The sequence below is a fragment of the Drosophila biarmipes genome, chromosome 3R (assembly GCF_025231255.1).
Source record: "Drosophila biarmipes strain raj3 chromosome 3R, RU_DBia_V1.1, whole genome shotgun sequence".
In the NCBI taxonomy this organism is placed as follows: Eukaryota; Metazoa; Arthropoda; class Insecta; order Diptera; family Drosophilidae; genus Drosophila; species Drosophila biarmipes.
Window position 1 is genome coordinate 7,863,046 of NC_066616.1, and position 16,945 is coordinate 7,879,990.

The following is a 16,945-nucleotide window of genomic DNA, read 5'->3' on the forward strand; positions in this document are numbered from 1 at the left end:
GCATGGTTGTCCCTCTCCCGCCATCTCGCTGCCCTTGTGCGTCGTGCCGTTTTGCGTGGGTGCGAGCGGGATGGCTGGTGTGCACCGCAGCAAGGTGCCACATCGCCGGAAAAAGATCTTGTGGCCGGACCCCAGACGCCATCTTATCTAGTCGATTCCTTAGCACGGTTACTTTTGGCGGGCTATCGGTTGGGCGGTTGCCTATCGCCTTTGAATTGGTTAGCTTTTGTTGCCCTTCGGTTACATTTTCATATCACTAGCTAAAGCCATTCTTTGCTGTTTTATGGTAAATTTAATGTTGGATTTAAATCTTTACTTTTTAATATAGAAACTTTTCTCGATATTCCACTCGATAAGTTTCCCAGCCTACGCCCGTCTATCAATTAATTAAATCCTAAGTTAGGCGGGTTCGAATTTGTACGAAATGCTAATAGCCGATATTATAAGCGGAAAAGAGGGAAATTCCGTCTATATCATCGCGGAAATCGGTCAGAACCACCAGGGCTGCCTGGACACGGCCAAGAAGATGATTTCCGAGGCCAAGAGCGCCGGCTGCCACTGCGTAAAGTTTCAGAAATCCGATTTGGCAGCTAAGTTTACGCGATCCGCTCTAGATCGGGAGTATGTCAGCGGTCACGCCTGGGGAAGAACTTACGGGGAGCACAAGGAGTTCCTGGAGTTCTCCAGGGATCAGTACCGCGAACTGCAGGCCTACAGTAGGCAAATAAATGTGGATTTCACAGCCTCCGCCATGGATGAGGTATCTATCAATTAATCTTAATTGGTGGCTGCATCTTCAATAGAATTTTATAGAGTTTTTTTGGAACCTTAACGAATTGAAATTTGTGATCCATTAAATTATGGTAAAAGGATTCCAATGAGGTTCTGATTAGTTAAAGAATAATATGATCCTAAAATCAAAACAGTTCAGCCTAGTTAAATTTTCACACAATTTGATCACGATATTATAATTATCCACTTAAAAATTCTGTTACAAAGTATAGTACCTTTTTCTAATTTATGTGCATGTCCAAAAATATTTATCTTACTAGAACAAATAATGACTGATAATTTTTTAGTGCTCGCTGGACTTTCTGGCAGAGCTAAATTTGCCTTTTATTAAGATTGGCTCCGGAGACGCCAACAACTTTCCGCTCCTTAAGAAGGCGGCCGGTTTGGGCGTCCCCCTGGTGATCTCCACCGGAATGCAGACCATGGAAACTGTGGAGAGGATTGCGCAAACCATGGCCGAGTCTGGGAAGCAGGACTACGCTCTAATGCACTGCGTTTCATCATACCCGACGGCCCCCGAAGATTGCAACTTGCAGTTGATAACCAAGTTTAAGAGCCTCTTTCCCAATGTGGTAATTGGTTATTCGGGTCATGAGCTTGGAATAAGGATTACCCAGGCCGCTGTTTTACTCGGAGCGCGCATAGTGGAGCGCCATTTCACACTGGACAAGGCTCAGAAGGGCTCCGACCATCGATGCTCCCTGGAACCCCGAGAGTTAAGAGCCCTTACCACGGCAATTGCCGATTTTGAACTCTCAGCAACTTTGTCTCCTAACGAGATATTACAAAAACTAAATGGTGGTCAGGAACTGGAGGATGCACTTCACGAGGTTGAGCTTAAAACCATTTTGCCCTGCGAGTTGCCCTGCCGGAATAAACTGGGCAAATCTATTGTGGCAGCTAGAAGTCTGGAGAAAGGTCACAAACTGCAGTTGACCGACATGGCCATTAAAGTCAGTGAACCCAGCGGCCTGACTGCGGAGGCCTACTTGGACGTGGTGGGCAAGGAGTTAGCAGGCGATGTTGGTGAAGATGAACCCATACGTGGGAGTAGTATAATTACTTAGGGGTCAAGATTGTTCAAAAAATACGAAATGTGGAATATTAAATACAGTTGTAAATGAATAGCCAGGGCTGTTTTACTCGGCTCCATCGTCGCTGCCCTCGTCCTCGTTCTCATTCTCGATCATCTCGATGTCCTCCTCGAGGTCGCCCTCCTTCTTGTCCGTTGGCTTCTCGTAGACAGCAGTTAGCGGAGAAACGCAGACTCCGTTCCAGACGGACATTTCGCGCACAATGCTGGTATTGCCCTCCAGTCCCAGGATGTGTTTGTACCCGCCGTGGGCCAGCACGCGGAGCAGCGTCTGCGAGGTGTAACAGCACACATCCTGCTGCTCCAGGGTCATGGCAGTGTGCACCCGGATGTGACCCGGCTCAGTGGGGTCCGTGATGCCAGCCGATCCGGGTAAAAAGAGTCCGGCGGAGAGAAGCTGAAAGACGCGACGGAAGGCCAAGTTGATGGGCAGGGCCTGGCGCGACGGGTTGTTCATGATGGCCAAATGGGCGATCAGGTCCAGCATCCAGGCTGACAACGGCGCGAAGGCGTCAAAGCGCCTAGTGAGATCCTTGAGAATGCGAATGAGCACCTTGATCGAGGAGTGGTGGGCGTTCTCCTCGAACCAACGCGTGTGCCGGATGGCGGCCAGATGGCTCTGCATCAGCTTGTGGTCCAAGTGGATCTCCGGCTCCAGCTTGCGCAGGTTCTGCGGCAAGGTGGCAATCAGAATGCGCACCTTGGCATGCACGTTGGCGATGTCGAAGCCGCGCTCGTGGATCTGGATGGTGTGCTGGTCGCCCTTGGTCAGCACCTCAGTCTTCATGCTGGCCTTCAGGTCGGCCTCCACCTTCTTGGCCAGGGCGTCTACCGACTCCTTGGTGGGCAGGGTCTTGAGGATGACCACCACGTCGGCCACATTGTTGCCGGTCAGGATGGTGCCCTTCTTGAACGAGCCCACCTGACGCACCTCCTCCAGTTGCTAGTCATTTGAGATGTGATATAGGTGCTGTACATTTGGCTGAGAATCAAAGGGTACTTACACAAGTGGTCAGATCACCGGGAGCCACCACCAGGTTGTCCAGCACAGCCTGCACCTTGGTCACCAGGTTCCCGATGGCCGTCTGCTCGCTGGGAGTGGGACTCAAGTCCTGGTTGCGCTTCAGCAGGGCCTGAAACGCAAGTCGGAAACCCGTTAAAGTCCGCATGGGAACGCATGTGCGTTTATTGATTTACCGCGGTGAGAGCCGAATCGTCAACAGTGCCGGCGAGCGGCACCTTGGGAAAGAAGACCTCCGCCAGGGTCAGGTCGAACGGGTGGCGGGGCACAAAGGTCTTCTTGAACGGCGGACGGATGCCCCCGCGCATGGGGCGTCCACCTCGCAGAGCTCCACGAACCATATTCCTGTGGGGATGAATTTTTACTTATTTTCGCAACGCCGGAGCGTTCTATTTTTTTGAGGGATGAGAACAGTGTGACCGTAGACGGACGGGGGAAAAACACCACGAATGGGTTTTCCTGACCCAAGGTACTTGGATAAATGTTTTTGGTGATGGTCTTATCTATTTCAAATGCAATTTCCAAGAAGCGCAGAAAACCACCTGATCTTCCTGTAAGAGACGTATCTCCGAAGTAGCCGAATTTAGATTAAAGCAGAGATCACATTATTAATTTTCAGAAACATGGAGTCGTCGATGTGCCGGGTGTGCCTGAAGAGCTGCGAAAACATGGTCAATATCTACGAAGAAACGCAGGGAGCAGAGGTTTCCATTGCGACTATAATATCTGACTGCACCGGCTTTACGATAGAGCAAGGTGATCAGTTTCCCGAAACCATTTGCACTTGCTGCATCCAGGATGCGAAAAATGCCTATGATGTAAAGAAAACATACGAAAGGAGCCACCGATTTTACTGCCTATTGAGCAAGGGCTCGCTGGAAGCGGATCTGCTCGAGGAAGAACTGTGCAAAGAATCGGATTGCGAGAGCGTGGCTTCGAGCAGGAAAGGAGGACCTCATGAAAGACCAGCTAAGAACCAAATATTCAACTGTCTTGATGAAGACTGGGACCCCGATAACGACAACAGCTCGCATAAGTGCTCTAAGTGTCCAAAGACCTTCAAGTCGGAACAGGTTCTAAAGCGACACCTTCGAACCCACTCAGAGAAACGGCCATTCAAGTGCTCCCAGTGCTCAAAAGCGTTTAGAATTAACTCACTTCTTCAAAGACACCTGCGATCGCATACCGGGGAACGATTCTTCAAGTGCATCGAGTGCCCGAAGGCTTTTACACATAACTCAACTCTTAAGGAACATATGCGACTGCACACAGGGAAACTCATAAAGTGTACCCACTGCTCGAAGGGGTTTGCCAGTAATACGCGTCTCAAGCGACACTTACTGATACACTCAGGAATCCGAGCTTTTAAGTGCACCCAGTGCCCAAAGACTTTTCCGCAGAATTGCCTGCTTCAAGATCATTTGCGTGTTCACACAGGCGAGAGGCCGTTTAAGTGTTCCCACTGCTCAGCGGATTTTGCGCAGAAATCAATTCTTCGACTCCACATGGTGGTGCACACAGGGGAACGACCGTTCAAGTGCACACAGTGCCTATCAACGTTTTCCCTCAAGAATCGACTTACGGAGCATTTGCGAGTACACTCGGAAGAACGGCCATTCCAGTGTACCCATTGCCCGAAGGCTTTTAAACATAACTCACACCTCAAGGAGCATGTGCGAACGCACTTGGGAGACCGGCCGTTCAAGTGTTCCCACTGCTCAAAATCTTTTAAGCTAAAGGCAATTCTTAAAAAACATCTGATTATGCACACAGGTGAACGACAATTTAAATGTACCCAATGCTCAAAGACTTTTGCAGAGAACACGCTTCTTCAGAAACACATTCGATTACACACAGGGGTAAGACCGTTCAAGTGTGCCTACTGCTCAAAGGCGTTCACAAGCAGACCGATTCTTTATAGACACTTGCAAGTGCACTCCAACGCAAACCCGTTTAAGTGTACGCAGTGCTCCAAGATGTTCCTAAGCAAGGCAATTCTTCGGGGTCACCTGCGAGTCCACTCTGGAGAACGACCCTTTAAGTGTACCCAGTGTGGAAAATCTTTTGTCAGGAAGTCACACCTTAAGGAACACTCAGCCGTACACACTGGAGAACGACCGTTCAAGTGCACCCACTGCTCAGAGGACTTTAGGTATAATTCACATCTTCAGGATCACTTGCGGGTGCATACAGGAAAACTCCCAAAGTGTTCTCACTGTTCGAAAACATTCGAAAACAGTTCAGCTCTGCAGGAACACTTGCGAACTCACACAAGAGAAAAGCCATTTAAATGTAATCAGTGCCCGAAGACATTTCCCACAAATTTGGCTCTCCAGGCGCACTTTCGAGTCCACACCGGAGAAAGACCCTTCAAGTGTTCACAGTGCTTAGCCTGTTTTACGCAGGAGACGAGTCTTAAGCGGCACCTGCGGCGAACCCATGTCCAATAATTTTGCTGAATTGCATTTGTTATATATTTTGTTATGGGCGAAAGAAGCCAAATCAATAAATTGCTGTTGATATTTCTTAAATTTTGAGGCAAACAGGGTACTGTTTTCGGGGAATGCCACGTCCATTAGGCTAAACTCTGTCTGGTGGCATTTCGTCACTTCAATAGCCATCTAGGTGGAGTCTGTTAGAGAAATCAGATATATTTGATTTGTCGACTACATATTACATATGTGTTACAAACCCTTTTTAAAAAAACCTTTTACTTTAGTCAACTATAATGTTAATGTTTCGAGATAACCAGATGTTTACCCGAATTTCTTTGTGATTTAAGCCACATTTACATTTTTAATAAATAAAAAAGCATACAAAATAACATCATATTTTATCTATTTGTATTTTTGTAGTTCATCATTTATGGTTTCAAAAGAATATTTTTAAAACAAATTTAGTCGGTGTGGTACCTACACACACATACACATTTCAATCATCGGTTTAAAAATATTTCTTGGTCCCTACAATGAACATATTTGAAACTTTCTATTACCTATACAATACTTTAACAAATTTTTAAACAACGGGTACTTATAGTTAAAGCTTATTGTAAAATCTTACGACACTCATCTCCCCTTGTGGGTTTCCAAGTGTCGCTTCAGACTTGAACTCTGGGAGAAACTCTTTGAGCAGTGGGAACAGTTAAAGGGTCGTTCGCCGGTGTGGATACGAATGTGTACCTGGAGGTACGATTGATCCTTGAAAGCTTTTAGGCAATGGGTGCACTTAAACGGCCGTTCTCCAGTGTGTACACGCAGGTGTCCCTGCAGATGCGCGTTCGTGAAAAAAGTTTTTGAGCACTGGGTACAGCTGAACGGTCGTTGTCCTGTGTGCGTTCGCATGTGTGTCCTGAGAGAATCATTCCTCGTAAAATCCGCCGAGCAGTGGGTACACTTAAATGGTCGTTCCGTTGAGTGGACTGCCAGGTGAAGCTTTAGGTGCGCATTACTTCCGAACGTTTTAAAGCAGATTGTACATTTTAAAAGGTCTCCCGAATGCACTAGCAAGTGATTTTGAAGGTGTGAGTTACGCGTAAAATCCTTTGGGCAGTGCTCACACTTGAACGGTCGTTCTCCTGTGTGAACCAGCAGGTGTTCCTGAAGATGTGTCTTCTTGGTAAAAGTTTTGGAGCACTGGGAGCACTCGAAGGGTCGCTCTCCAGTGTGCGTTCGCATGTGCTCCTGCAGATTGGCATTCCGCACAAAAGTCGCTGAGCATTCAGTGCACCCAAACGGTCGTTCTCCTGTGTGGCTCGCCAAGTGAATCTGTAAATTATAATTCCTGGCAAAAGACTTTGGGCAGTAGGTACACTTAAGAGGATTGCCTGTGTGCATTCGCATGTGATAGTAGAGTTGTGTGTTGTGTTTGAAGGACTTCGGGCACTGGGGACACTTGAAGGGTCGTTCGCCTGTGTGAACACGCAGGTGATCCTGCAGGTGGGAGTTACGTTTGAAGGCCTTCGAGCACTGGGTGCACTTGAACAGCCGTTCTCCCGTGTGCGTTTGCATGTGTGTTTTGAGATTGCCATTCCTCGCAAAAGCCGCTGAGCACTGGGTACACCTGAAGGGTCGTTCTTCTGCGTGGACACGCCAATGTCGCTTAAGGTCTTTCTTCGAAGTACATATCTGCGGGCAGTGAGAGCATTTGGGTGTGCTGTCGTCCTCATTATCATTGCACCCAGGCTCAAAGTTTCCATCACTATCAGAATCGTCATCCTCCTCGATCTTCACCTCGCATTCGGACTGAATAATGCCGCTGTCTGAAATGGGACTTGAACTGTGCTCTTCCTCCAACGCTTCTTCGTCGAGTGGCTCGTTCTTTACGAGGCATTGGTCTGTTAGGTGCTCCTCCCTGCTTGGCACGTATCTAAAGTCTTTTTCCTTCACTTGCACAGCGAACTGCAGAGGTTGTTCCTTCTTGCCAGTCAAGTCTGAGGGGTCCTTCTCCTTAACAAGCTCGAAATTCTGGTGAGTACAAAGGCCCCCCTCTGTGGAACTACTTTTTAACTGGCAGTACAGGCGGGAGCTCCTTTCGTAGGTCTTCTTTATATCGAATGCATTTCGCGCATCCTGAAGGCAGAAGGTACAAATGGTTTCCGGGAGTCGATCTCCTTTCTCAGGTTTAAAGCCGGTGCACTCAAAAATCATCCTGGCAATGGAAACTCCAGCTTCATGCTCCCCTTCAATAACGTTGACCATGTTTTCACAGCTCTCTAGGCATACACGGCAAGTTGATGAGCTCATCGCTCTGCAATTAAAAAGGGAAGTCTAAGGATTTCATCGCAAAAAGAACAAACGTTCTTACGGATACAAATACGCCTATTTTACTGTAAGATATAATTTATCGTAGGTCGGATGGTTTGTTTACTTCCTGGACATCTGGACATTGTGTTAGAGATGTGTGGGCTGATACTATCGTACTTTTAGCTGAAGGCTATCGATGGGTGCATAAATATATTATTTGGTACAAGCCTGTAGTTCATTTCCCCACATAACTACGTTGAAATCACAAAAACGTAACTTTTTACCAATCTAAAAAAAATGGGTTAAACTTTCATTTAGCTCACACCTTTTGTTTTTTTTTTTTGGATATCCAAAAATGTAATTCTGGAAAATGTTAATAGAACATAAAATTTCTGACTAATTTATCCCTTAGCAATTTTCTTTATTTTAGGGCATATAAGAAAGTTTCAAGCCCACTGTGCAGTGTCTGACCGCCTGTTGCTATCGATAGCATTTAGTTAGATGTTAATATCAAATTACACATCTCTAAAGAAAAGTAAACAAAACATCGTCCCCTTTTGTGTAAGAACTATTGTAAATGAACTCATAACTAAGTTATTCGATTTTAGATGCGCTTGCAACTGCGATGACCTCATCAACTTGCCGTGTTTGCTTAAAGAGCTCTGAAAACAGGTCAATTCTTTTGAAGGGATGCATAAAGCTGGAGTTTCCATTGCCCGTACGACTTTTTAGTGCACCGGCTAAAAACTTGAAAAAGGCGATCAACTTCCGGAAACCACTTCCTGCCTTCAGGACGCGGGAAATGCATTCGATGAAAAGAACTCTTACCAAAGGAACTCCCAATTGTTTGGCAGTTAAAAGAGGAAGAACGACAATTAGACCGAATCCTAGTGAAGAACGAACCTCTTGAGGACGACACAATCGAGGAGGAACGCAGTCCCAGTCCTATCTCAGAATGCGAAACTCATGAGTTCGAAAGGCTCATGAAGATCGAGACTAACTATAATAAAGACGAACCAATCATACTTTCAGCGACTTTTACGAGGAAAGACAAGCTTCAACAGCACATTATAACGCACACGGGAAAAAGACCATTCAAGTGTGATCACTGTTCAAAGGATTTCAAGCGTAAATCACGCCTTCAGTATCACTTGCGACTGCACCTTGGAGAGCTTTTCAAAACCCACTGCCCAACGACTTTCGCAAGTAAAGATAGTTTAGGAAAACACCTGCCCAAAATCATTTTTTCGAAGATTGTTCTGCAGAAACACCTGAAGAAACACCGGAGAACGGGCTTATAAGTGCACCCATTGCTCTATTTCAAAGACAAATCGTACCTTCAGTTCCACCTTCGTATGCACACAGAAGAACGGCCGTTTCAGTGCACCCACATTCGAATGCAGGCAGAAGAACAAGGACAAGTTTTCCCGTAGCTTGAAGACTTTTCCAACATCAAGGTCTGAGTTGGCACATGAAAAGCCATAAGACGGAAGATCCTACCAATTAAAAAGTAATAGTTAACATCAAATGTTGATAAAGTAATTGGGAACACAGTGATTATAAAACACAATATTAAAATTATATTAAAAAGATCTTTATTTATTCATTAAAGTCGGTAAATGTCTAAACAAGGACAGGTGGGTTTCTTGTATTCGGTGAATATAAAAAAAATGCTATTCATTATATTGCGAATTTAAAACGCGAAATGGATCATGTAACTCAAAAAACTCAATACCTAGCATATTGAGGTGACCAACCAAACGAGCAGTATTCAGGGATTGGATGAGCCAGAGAAATGTATTAGTGTTTCTTCATGTGGGGGTCATTCAATTCCTTTGACTTTTAAAATAAATCCAAGTTTAATTTTGGTATTACAAGGGAAGTCCTATTAATTTGCTAGGAACTTTTTGGAAATAAGTTCAATAACATATTTGAAAATCATGTGTGGAAACATATACATATCTGTGTCCTAAAATTCAGTGCAAGCGCTTTTTTTGGCATTACTTGCACTTACGAATGCCTAATCCTAGTATTCAGCCCACCAAAAAGTCGTCCAAACCAAAAACTTCATACAAAAAAATCCTCACAAAATGTTTGGTGGAAAATTGTTGTTTAATTTTTAAACAGTGAAACAAGTCTTTTTTTGTTTCAAAATCGTCCTTCCTGAGACGTTCGGCCAATACGGATTAGCCCCGCAAGATCTTATTTTGCCTTCGTCCTTAATATACATATATTTTTTTTATACTTTCATATTATTTATATATTCTTTTTAAAAGTACAATATCCATTTGTTGTTTAAAATTTGTTGTTTTTTGTATGCAAGCCAGTAGCTATGCAACATTCTTTTCCATCCGTTTTAATCTCCCTTTTTTTGTGACACTTACGGTTGCTTACGTTTGGTTACGGTGCTTACGTTTGCTTACGTCAGGCACAAAAATACTAAAAAACGGAGCACGAGCGATGTTAATTTGATGTTTTCCCATCTCTATTGCCTATTGCTGTGTCATTTTTGTTTCGAAGGAAGTCGGCTTTTTTATTTTACACATCAACTCTCACTGCTGAGGCCCAGGAAACATGGCTACCGAGCGCTACAGCTTTTCGTTGACCACGTTCAGGTGAGAAAACGGGGTGGCCTTTAGCAAGCGGGGGATTCCGCCTTGGGGAACTTAACCTGCCGCCATGACTGGGCAATAACCACAACTTTCGGTCGCTTGCAGTCCTTCCGGAAAACTCGTCCAACTGGAGTACGCCTTGGCGGCCGTATCCGGCGGAGCTCCCTCGGTGGGCATCATGGGTTGGTATCCAGAGTAGTGTGGCTTGCGCATGCAGTTAATATTCCCCGTTTGTGTGCAGCTTCCAACGGCGTCGTCATTGCCACAGAGAACAAACACAAGTCGCCGCTGTATGAGGAGCACAGCGTGCATCGCGTGGAGATGATCTACAAGCACATCGGCATGGTCTACTCGGGCATGGGTCCAGACTACCGCCTGCTGGTCAAGCAGGCCCGCAAGATTGCCCAGACCTACTACCTGACGTACAAGGAGCCGATTCCAGTGTCGCAGCTGGTGCAGCGCGTGGCCACCCTCATGCAGGAGTACACGCAGTCCGGGTAAGAATGCGCCGGTCACTCTTTTATGTTGTTTTCCCTCGATAACCCATCTAATTTGCCCGTGTAGTGGTGTTCGTCCCTTCGGCGTTTCCCTCCTGATCTGCGGCTGGGACAATGGCCGTCCATATCTCTACCAATCCGACCCATCGGGTGCTTACTTCGCCTGGAAGGCCACTGCCATGGGCAAGAACGCGGTCAACGGCAAAACCTTCCTGGAGAAGCGGTAAGATCGATTGAAGCTCTCTAGTAAAATCGCCCGAATCACGAGTTATGTCTTCCACTTGCAGCTACAGCGAAGATCTAGAGCTGGACGATGCTGTCCACACCGCTATCCTCACTCTGAAAGAAGGCTTCGAGGGAAAAATGACTGCCGACAACATTGAGATCGGAATCTGCGATCAGAACGGATTCCAGCGCCTGGACCCCGCCTCAATCAAGGACTACCTGGCCAGCATCCCTTAAACGTTATACGCCCCGCTAAGATAAACCCAAGCTAAGCTTTTTTGATAAGTACGGGACATAAAAAACAAATAAAATTTACCACTTGGTGTTATTGGATATTCAGATATTTAATAGAAGCGCTTAGGGGAGCGATCTACTTGGCTTCGATGGTCTCAAAGTATCCGGCACATGTCTCGGGGTCGAAGACGAAGAGGTTGCGGTGCGGCGCTTCCATTTTGGTAACCACCTTGATAACCTCCTGGGCCACGACGCCACCAACTACCGCCACGGCAGGAGATATCTGGGCAAAGATCAGTCCCAGAGCTTCGTCATCCAGGGCAGAGTTTGGCAACAGTTCGTCGCGAATCCCGCGAAGCAGTTCCAGGTCCGCATCTCTGCTCTTGTAGCTTGGATCTCGCTGGTGGGTGGTCCGGAACTTTTGCAGAACACTTAGCAGCAGAATGCCCGGCCCGTTGCGTTTCAGTTTGCGCGCATAACTAGGCGCTGTAATATCGAAATCAAGCCATGCTGAGTAGCCGGGATAGTCCACTTCGCGCTGTGTTGGAATGGACACGGTCTCGTACTTCTTTTTCTTATCCGGGTTGGATACGATCTTGTGTTTGATTACATCCCTGAAAATGGTACATCAGGTTTACATTGGTTAACGCAGTACTTCTAACTAAAACTTCTATTAAATAAGTGATATGAAAATGATAACATACTCGACGTAGCTGTGCTTCTGGAGACTGGCAAAGTAGAATCCAAAGGTGCCCCAGACATCGGTAGCTATGAACTTAACGCCCAGTTCGCGGCAAATGGTGTCGATCCGCAGCAGCTCCTCGTTGGTCTCGCCATTGACCACCACCACATCGAACTGGCCGAAGAACTTCGAGCTCTTCTCCTTCAGGGGTTCCTTGTCGGCGGAGATGTCCACCATGGGATTAAGAGCTCGTGCCCGCTCCAAGGAAGCCTCGGCGCGGTTGGTATTCAAGGAATCACGTGCTGCCAGGAACTGCGAGCAGAAGTCCGCCTCGGTGACGGATTTGTCATCCAACAGCTTCACGGAGTTGACTCCGGATAGGATTATGTTCTTGGTGATCTCGGCACCCAGGCCACACAGCCCGGCGATGAGGATCTTGGCCGTGCGAAGGCTGAAATCTCGTTTAGTTTTACTTATCACAGCGCCATTGCTAGAAGCCGGCTTTTATGCACCTACCGCTTTTGAGATTCCAGACCCCAGAGCCGGATCTGTCTGTCGTACAGCTCGTTCTCCGCCTCCGTGAGTTCCACGCTCGTCTCGTTGGTGTCCATTTCCACGCCCATGATTTCTTTGTTTTAACTTTACTCTTATTTTTCAAAGCCAATTTTTTGCACAAATTTTAGGACGCCAGCAAAACGCACTAACGCCTTTTAAAAACACCGCAACGCCATTCCTAGTCAGTGTTGCCACCCACTGGTAAATAATATTCTGGGCTATTTTTTTGAATATATAGTAGCTAAAATAGATTTCCCATTAACTTCTCATACTTTATACTTTCGGGAAAACAAGTATCAAATCATTTTTTGGTGATTTAATAAGCTAAGAAGCTAGTAATATTTCAGAAAAATATTTTTAAAAATTAACTCCATAAAACACACATTTTCACCTGTCAAGCAACTAACTCTAAAAAAGCTAGATATGGCGGAGAAAGCTAGATAGTACCCATACAGCGGTGGCAACCCTGAACACAATTACCACTGAATTGTTTTTGCAAAACTTGGAAACTTGACGAGTTTTTAATATTTCGGTAAGCATTCCGCTTGTTATATGTTTTATCTCGAGTAACAGATTGCTATTTTGCAAAAGACAATGCTGCGCAAATTCGGCAGACTGGTGGCTCAGCAGGTGGGCCAGCAAGCACGTTTCCCCGCAGCCCACCGCACATTCTCCTCCACAAAGGCGCTGCATAAAGGTAAGTTGCCGGAAAAGCCGGTGACATAATGTGGGAATAGACGTAGTAACCGCGACCGTTCCAGATCCTGCGGCCCAGGCGGCCGACTCGGCACCGCCCAAGAACATACTGGTGGAGAAGGACAAGAACATCACCCTGATCGGCATCAACCGGCCTCAGCAGCGCAATGCCATCGATTCCCTCACAGCCTCTCAACTTTGCGACGCCTTCGCCAACTTCGAGGCGGACGACACTTCGCCGGTGGCCGTGCTCTACGGCGTGGGCGGTTCCTTCTGCTCCGGCTTCGACATCCTCGAGATCAGCACCGACGAGAAGGAGGAGATCAGCGTGGACATCCTGATGCGGCCTGAGGGCTCCGTGGGTCCCACGCGGCGCCAGATCAAGAAGCCAGTCGTGTGCGGCATCAACGGCTACTGCATAGCCAACGGCCTGGAACTGGCCCTCATGTGTGACCTGCGCGTCATGGAGGAGTCCGCCGTGCTGGGATTCTTTAATCGCCGCTTCGGCGTGCCAATGCTCGATGCTGGCACTATTCGCCTGCCGGCCATGATTGGCTTGTCGCGTGCTCTGGATCTGATACTGACAGGCCGCCCGGTGGGCTCCCAGGAGGCGCACGACATTGGCCTGGTCAACAGAATTGTGCCCACGGGAACTGCGCTGGGCAATGCCCTGGAGTTGGCCACTTGCCTGGCCAAGTTCCCGCAGCGCGCTCTCATCCACGATCGTAACTCTGTGTACTCGAGCACTTTCGAGACGTCCACGTTCCACCAGGCGGTGCAGAATGAGGTGATGTTCACCTCCCGCGAGATCATTGAGGACATGCAAAACGGCATTAAATGGTTTAACCAGAGTAAGTTGCTCCGATCCCATTGATTGTCGATTTATCTCACTCTTGTCTTCTTCCCACAGCCTTTAAGCCGGACACCACGCATTCGTGGTTGAAGCGGGACCGCTCCATGGCCGACTGGGACGATGAGGAAGTGGCCGAGGCAGCTGCCCAGAAGGAAAAACTGAGGCAGGAACAGGAGGCTGCTCTGGCAGAGGCGGAAAAGCAGAAGCAGGCCGAAAAGTCCCAGAAAAAGTCAAAGAAGCCGGAGGAGAAGCCCGCTGAGAGTGCCGATAGTAAAGACCCTCAAGATAAGCCGAAGTAAAAGTAGTGATGCTTATCCAAACAAAATTAACTGTTTCAAGTCATTTAATTTAATTTTGTAAATATCACGCTCATTACCAGTTCCAAACTGATCCATTCGACTTTGCTAACTTATTCAAATACATACATGTTATCGGAACAAATTTATTAAGGATGAATCACCTTTATCTTTTTCTTTAATTTAAAAAAATGGATAAAAGGATAAAGTGTGTTGCTTTTAAAGGAAAGGAAAACGTTCATAAAATTCTAAAGAAACACCCACTACAATCATCGATAGCTAAAGTACAATAACCCTTTTAAGAGATCATTTAACAGATTATAAAAACTTATACTTCTTATCGAAGCTGAGCAGTCTGTTGATATGTAGTACATCGTGTTGGGGCCTAACTTTTTTTGAAGAGAAATGGCGACTTTACCACTTAGAAATACAAATTAAATGACATTAAGTCTCTCTTTCGTGTTAATTGGCAGAACATTGCTTTAGTGGCCTTTGATTTTATATGCTACCTACTTATGTATATGGTAATTTAGCTGAACTTGCTATTTCCGCAAATTCTGTACTATCCAATGACAACTAATTCTTCAAATGAATTAAGAATACAAACGCATGTTCATTATTGGCTAGCAAAAGCATACGCACCCTGTTGAACTTTGCGTCATGAGGTGCTCGATTCCACAACCAAGTTCTGGTCGATTTTTATCAATGGCCTTTCAGGTACCGCAGAATATTCGTTCGATAAAGTGTAAGCTGCTCAGTCAAACAATGTTTAGAAGATACACTTCATATTGTTCTAGACAGCAAACTAATATTTTTAAAAAAGTAACTGCACCATTTAAAAAATCGTTAAATTCTTACTGTTAACGTAGTTTAATAATCTAAAGGGAATTGCCGAGTTACTTGAAAAGTTAAAACGCAGAAGTGAAGTGAATCACCATTCAAGATTGAGCTAAAGGCAAACAGGAGAGATCATTCAAATGGTAAAGGTGAATTTTAATCAGGAACCGCACGAAACCAAGGTGTGCAACCAATTATTTTGGAAATAGAATACAACTAATTAACCGCCTATTTATCAACGTTTTGTGATAGTCTGTGCCGATAATAACTGATATTTCTTATCGAATTAGGGATTTCTTCGTGGTGATCACGACCAAGGTTGAGGGTTGAGTTGAGCAGGTCGGATGTGATAAGACTAATCAGCGCGTCTGGAGGAAAGTTTTAGTGTACTGACGTCTAGTAACTTGTGGGTGCCTTGATTTTCTCCTTGACGTCGAGCACGTGAAGGACCACCTCGGCCAGTGCCTGCGCATTGACCCCCGCCTCAAGGAGCTCCATGCAGAGGTCAAGGGCCATCTTGGACAGACGGGTGTGGATCAGGGCCGACATTCCGTGGAGGGCTACGTGCAGTCGCGGCGAAGTTTGAAGGCAACGAAAACTGTCAGTGTCTGACTGAGCCAGCTGCTCTGGCTCCGGATTAGCTATTTCCAGTTCGGTTCCTCGTGACATCTTTGGGGTTTCGTCTGAAGCTTGGCTGGGTTGACAGTTTACAACGTGTGAAGGCGATTTCGTTTGGATACACTGAGCATCAGTCCCCCGGCTACGGAGACCTTGTGCCAAAAGTGGAAGCGGCGCACGTCCCCGGTGGACAACAAGTAGTCCTCGAGGGCATCACTCCGCCAGATGTGGCTATCCAGGCAGTGGATTGCCAACAAAGCGATCAGCAGACCGGTGGAGAGCTTCAGCCGGAAGCCCACCATGATGAGGACCAGCAGCATCTTCAGCACGTACTTGTAGAGAACGTGCCACAGGAAGCGCTCCAGCTCCTTGCAGTTCAGGTAGGTGATCAGCAGAAAGGTGACCACTGCGTATCGTTGGGACTTCAGCATTATCAGCAGCAGGGCGCTGATCATGCCGCACAGCTCCATGTACTTGGGCACGCTCCACAGCGCCGGAGTGGCGGCCATTCGCAGGTGGGAAGCCAACCAAAGCATTCCCGTGGCCAGGAATCTCTGCCTGTGGACCACAATCAGCAGGGAGCCAATCAGTTGCGCCGTCGCCAGAAGGCTGTTGAAGGTCCCGGCCACCAAGTAGCCACAATGCCAGGTCATGTTCACCGTACTCCTTTGCAGGTGCCAGTGGCTGTAGGTGTACAAGGCCTCCGCCAGGAAGCTGGACACTACGAAGATCCTGGCCACGAAATCCAGCAGAAACTTCAGCGCACGCTTTTGCTGAACCTCCATGATTACAGGGTCAAGCGCCATTATCCTTAACTACTGGATTCTTATTTAAAGTGTTATTTTTATTACTAAAATAGTAATCGATTTCCGAGCTGCTATCCTGGCTTAAGTAGACTTTTTATTTAAAATGGAAAGCTAGCTAGAGACAGTTAATTCAATCGGTAATGTTAATGATAATTAGACGATTATAAACGAAAGCAAAGTTGTTGAGAGAAGAAAGTCTCCGACTACTATGTTGAACTTTCCATTTTTTATGTTGGAAAAACAAGCTCTCAATTCTCAAAATTCCTGGCTTTGAATAAATAAAATTCTAAACAAAACATTTTGGAAGGAAAATGCTAGTCTTAGTCTAATTTATTAACGGGTTAAAAAATAGGTATGTTTAATTCGTAAAAAAAATTATTTTA

At 46.4% G+C, this 16,945-nt stretch overlaps 9 protein-coding genes across 10 annotated transcripts; 4 read left to right on the plus strand and 5 right to left on the minus strand.

Annotated features, from left to right (window-relative positions):
- The first annotated feature begins 412 nt into the window (after positions 1-412).
- On the plus strand, positions 413-1,917 carry LOC108027425 (sialic acid synthase). The gene is made up of 2 exons (XM_017098873.3): positions 413-760; positions 1,080-1,917. The coding sequence occupies exons 1-2, from the start codon at positions 425-427 to the stop codon at positions 1,857-1,859; spliced, it is 1,116 nt and encodes a 371-aa protein (XP_016954362.1). The 5' UTR covers positions 413-424; the 3' UTR covers positions 1,860-1,917.
- Positions 1,816-3,333, minus strand: LOC108027424 (interleukin enhancer-binding factor 2 homolog). Its single transcript, XM_017098872.3, has 3 exons — positions 3,083-3,333; positions 2,890-3,018; positions 1,816-2,828 (listed from the first exon to the last, which is right to left on the minus strand). Exons 1-3 carry the CDS (start codon positions 3,245-3,247, stop codon positions 1,932-1,934), a joined length of 1,191 nt encoding a protein of 396 aa, XP_016954361.1. The 5' UTR covers positions 3,248-3,333; the 3' UTR covers positions 1,816-1,931.
- Positions 3,334-3,370: 37 nt separating this feature from the next.
- On the plus strand, positions 3,371-5,437 carry LOC108027384 (gastrula zinc finger protein XlCGF57.1). 2 transcript variants are annotated; one of them, XM_017098818.3, is made up of 3 exons: positions 3,371-3,459; positions 3,526-4,765; positions 4,828-4,942. In XM_017098818.3, exons 1-3 carry the CDS (start codon positions 3,419-3,421, stop codon positions 4,861-4,863), a joined length of 1,317 nt encoding a protein of 438 aa, XP_016954307.1. In that variant the 5' UTR covers positions 3,371-3,418; the 3' UTR covers positions 4,864-4,942. The 2 variants fall into 2 exon arrangements, with proteins under 2 accessions (XP_016954307.1, XP_050744934.1); XM_050888977.1 differs by having other exon boundaries at positions 3,526-5,437.
- Positions 5,438-5,750: 313 nt separating this feature from the next.
- On the minus strand, positions 5,751-7,804 carry LOC108027385 (gastrula zinc finger protein XlCGF57.1). Its single transcript, XM_017098819.3, has 2 exons — positions 7,713-7,804; positions 5,751-7,655 (listed from the first exon to the last, which is right to left on the minus strand). Exon 2 carries the CDS (start codon positions 7,649-7,651, stop codon positions 5,975-5,977), a length of 1,677 nt encoding a protein of 558 aa, XP_016954308.1. The 5' UTR covers positions 7,652-7,655; positions 7,713-7,804; the 3' UTR covers positions 5,751-5,974.
- Positions 7,805-10,106: 2,302 nt separating this feature from the next.
- LOC108027414 (proteasome subunit alpha type-2) lies at positions 10,107-11,318 on the plus strand. Its single transcript, XM_017098852.2, has 5 exons — positions 10,107-10,266; positions 10,369-10,445; positions 10,505-10,760; positions 10,828-10,983; positions 11,048-11,318. Exons 1-5 carry the CDS (start codon positions 10,226-10,228, stop codon positions 11,220-11,222), a joined length of 705 nt encoding a protein of 234 aa, XP_016954341.1. The 5' UTR covers positions 10,107-10,225; the 3' UTR covers positions 11,223-11,318.
- On the minus strand, positions 11,311-12,625 carry LOC108027413 (SUMO-activating enzyme subunit 1). Its single transcript, XM_017098851.3, has 3 exons — positions 12,418-12,625; positions 11,924-12,352; positions 11,311-11,833 (listed from the first exon to the last, which is right to left on the minus strand). The coding sequence occupies exons 1-3, from the start codon at positions 12,522-12,524 to the stop codon at positions 11,356-11,358; spliced, it is 1,014 nt and encodes a 337-aa protein (XP_016954340.1). The 5' UTR covers positions 12,525-12,625; the 3' UTR covers positions 11,311-11,355.
- Positions 12,626-12,829: 204 nt separating this feature from the next.
- Positions 12,830-14,461, plus strand: LOC108027449 (probable enoyl-CoA hydratase echA8). Its single transcript, XM_017098900.3, has 4 exons — positions 12,830-12,988; positions 13,048-13,153; positions 13,218-14,003; positions 14,063-14,461. Exons 2-4 carry the CDS (start codon positions 13,051-13,053, stop codon positions 14,302-14,304), a joined length of 1,131 nt encoding a protein of 376 aa, XP_016954389.1. The 5' UTR covers positions 12,830-12,988; positions 13,048-13,050; the 3' UTR covers positions 14,305-14,461.
- An 812-nt stretch (positions 14,462-15,273) lies between these two features.
- LOC122818829 (uncharacterized) lies at positions 15,274-15,908 on the minus strand. Its single transcript, XM_044094237.2, has one exon. It carries the CDS (start codon positions 15,805-15,807, stop codon positions 15,535-15,537), a length of 273 nt encoding a protein of 90 aa, XP_043950172.1. The 5' UTR covers positions 15,808-15,908; the 3' UTR covers positions 15,274-15,534.
- Positions 15,846-16,862, minus strand: LOC108027088 (surfeit locus protein 4). Its single transcript, XM_017098304.3, has one exon. The coding sequence runs from the start codon at positions 16,560-16,562 to the stop codon at positions 15,846-15,848; it is 717 nt and encodes a 238-aa protein (XP_016953793.1). The 5' UTR covers positions 16,563-16,862.
- Positions 16,863-16,945: the final 83 nt, after the last annotated feature.

Bases quoted from the DNA above. Each gene is read 5' to 3' on its own strand.
- LOC108027425 (XM_017098873.3), top strand. From the start codon at position 425: ATGCTAATAGCCGATATTATAAGCGGAAAAGAGGGAAATTCCGTCTAT. The intron at 761-1,079 runs GTATCTATCAAT...ATAATTTTTTAG, and splicing joins CAGCCTCCGCCATGGATGAG to TGCTCGCTGGACTTTCTGGC.
- LOC108027424 (XM_017098872.3), bottom strand. From the start codon at position 3,247: ATGGTTCGTGGAGCTCTGCGAGGTGGACGCCCCATGCGCGGGGGCATC. The intron at 3,019-3,082 runs GTAAATCAATAA...CTTGCGTTTCAG, and splicing joins ACGATTCGGCTCTCACCGCG to GCCCTGCTGAAGCGCAACCA. The intron at 2,829-2,889 runs GTAAGTACCCTT...TCAAATGACTAG, and splicing joins CCGGTGATCTGACCACTTGT to CAACTGGAGGAGGTGCGTCA.
- LOC108027384 (XM_050888977.1), top strand. From the start codon at position 3,419: ATGCAATTTCCAAGAAGCGCAGAAAACCACCTGATCTTCCT. The intron at 3,460-3,525 runs GTAAGAGACGTA...ATTAATTTTCAG, and splicing joins GAAAACCACCTGATCTTCCT to AAACATGGAGTCGTCGATGT.
- LOC108027385 (XM_017098819.3), bottom strand. From the start codon at position 7,651: ATGAGCTCATCAACTTGCCGTGTATGCCTAGAGAGCTGTGAAAACATG.
- LOC108027414 (XM_017098852.2), top strand. From the start codon at position 10,226: ATGGCTACCGAGCGCTACAGCTTTTCGTTGACCACGTTCAG. The intron at 10,761-10,827 runs GTAAGAATGCGC...TTGCCCGTGTAG, and splicing joins CAGGAGTACACGCAGTCCGG to TGGTGTTCGTCCCTTCGGCG. The intron at 10,984-11,047 runs GTAAGATCGATT...TTCCACTTGCAG, and splicing joins AAAACCTTCCTGGAGAAGCG to CTACAGCGAAGATCTAGAGC.
- LOC108027413 (XM_017098851.3), bottom strand. From the start codon at position 12,524: ATGGGCGTGGAAATGGACACCAACGAGACGAGCGTGGAACTCACGGAG. The intron at 12,353-12,417 runs GTAGGTGCATAA...ACGAGATTTCAG, and splicing joins GGTCTGGAATCTCAAAAGCG to CCTTCGCACGGCCAAGATCC. The intron at 11,834-11,923 runs GTATGTTATCAT...TACCATTTTCAG, and splicing joins CAGAAGCACAGCTACGTCGA to GGATGTAATCAAACACAAGA.
- LOC108027449 (XM_017098900.3), top strand. From the start codon at position 13,051: ATGCTGCGCAAATTCGGCAGACTGGTGGCTCAGCAGGTGGGCCAGCAA. The intron at 13,154-13,217 runs GTAAGTTGCCGG...CGACCGTTCCAG, and splicing joins CACAAAGGCGCTGCATAAAG to ATCCTGCGGCCCAGGCGGCC. The intron at 14,004-14,062 runs GTAAGTTGCTCC...TTCTTCCCACAG, and splicing joins CATTAAATGGTTTAACCAGA to CCTTTAAGCCGGACACCACG.
- LOC122818829 (XM_044094237.2), bottom strand. From the start codon at position 15,807: ATGTCACGAGGAACCGAACTGGAAATAGCTAATCCGGAGCCAGAGCAG.
- LOC108027088 (XM_017098304.3), bottom strand. From the start codon at position 16,562: ATGGCGCTTGACCCTGTAATCATGGAGGTTCAGCAAAAGCGTGCGCTG.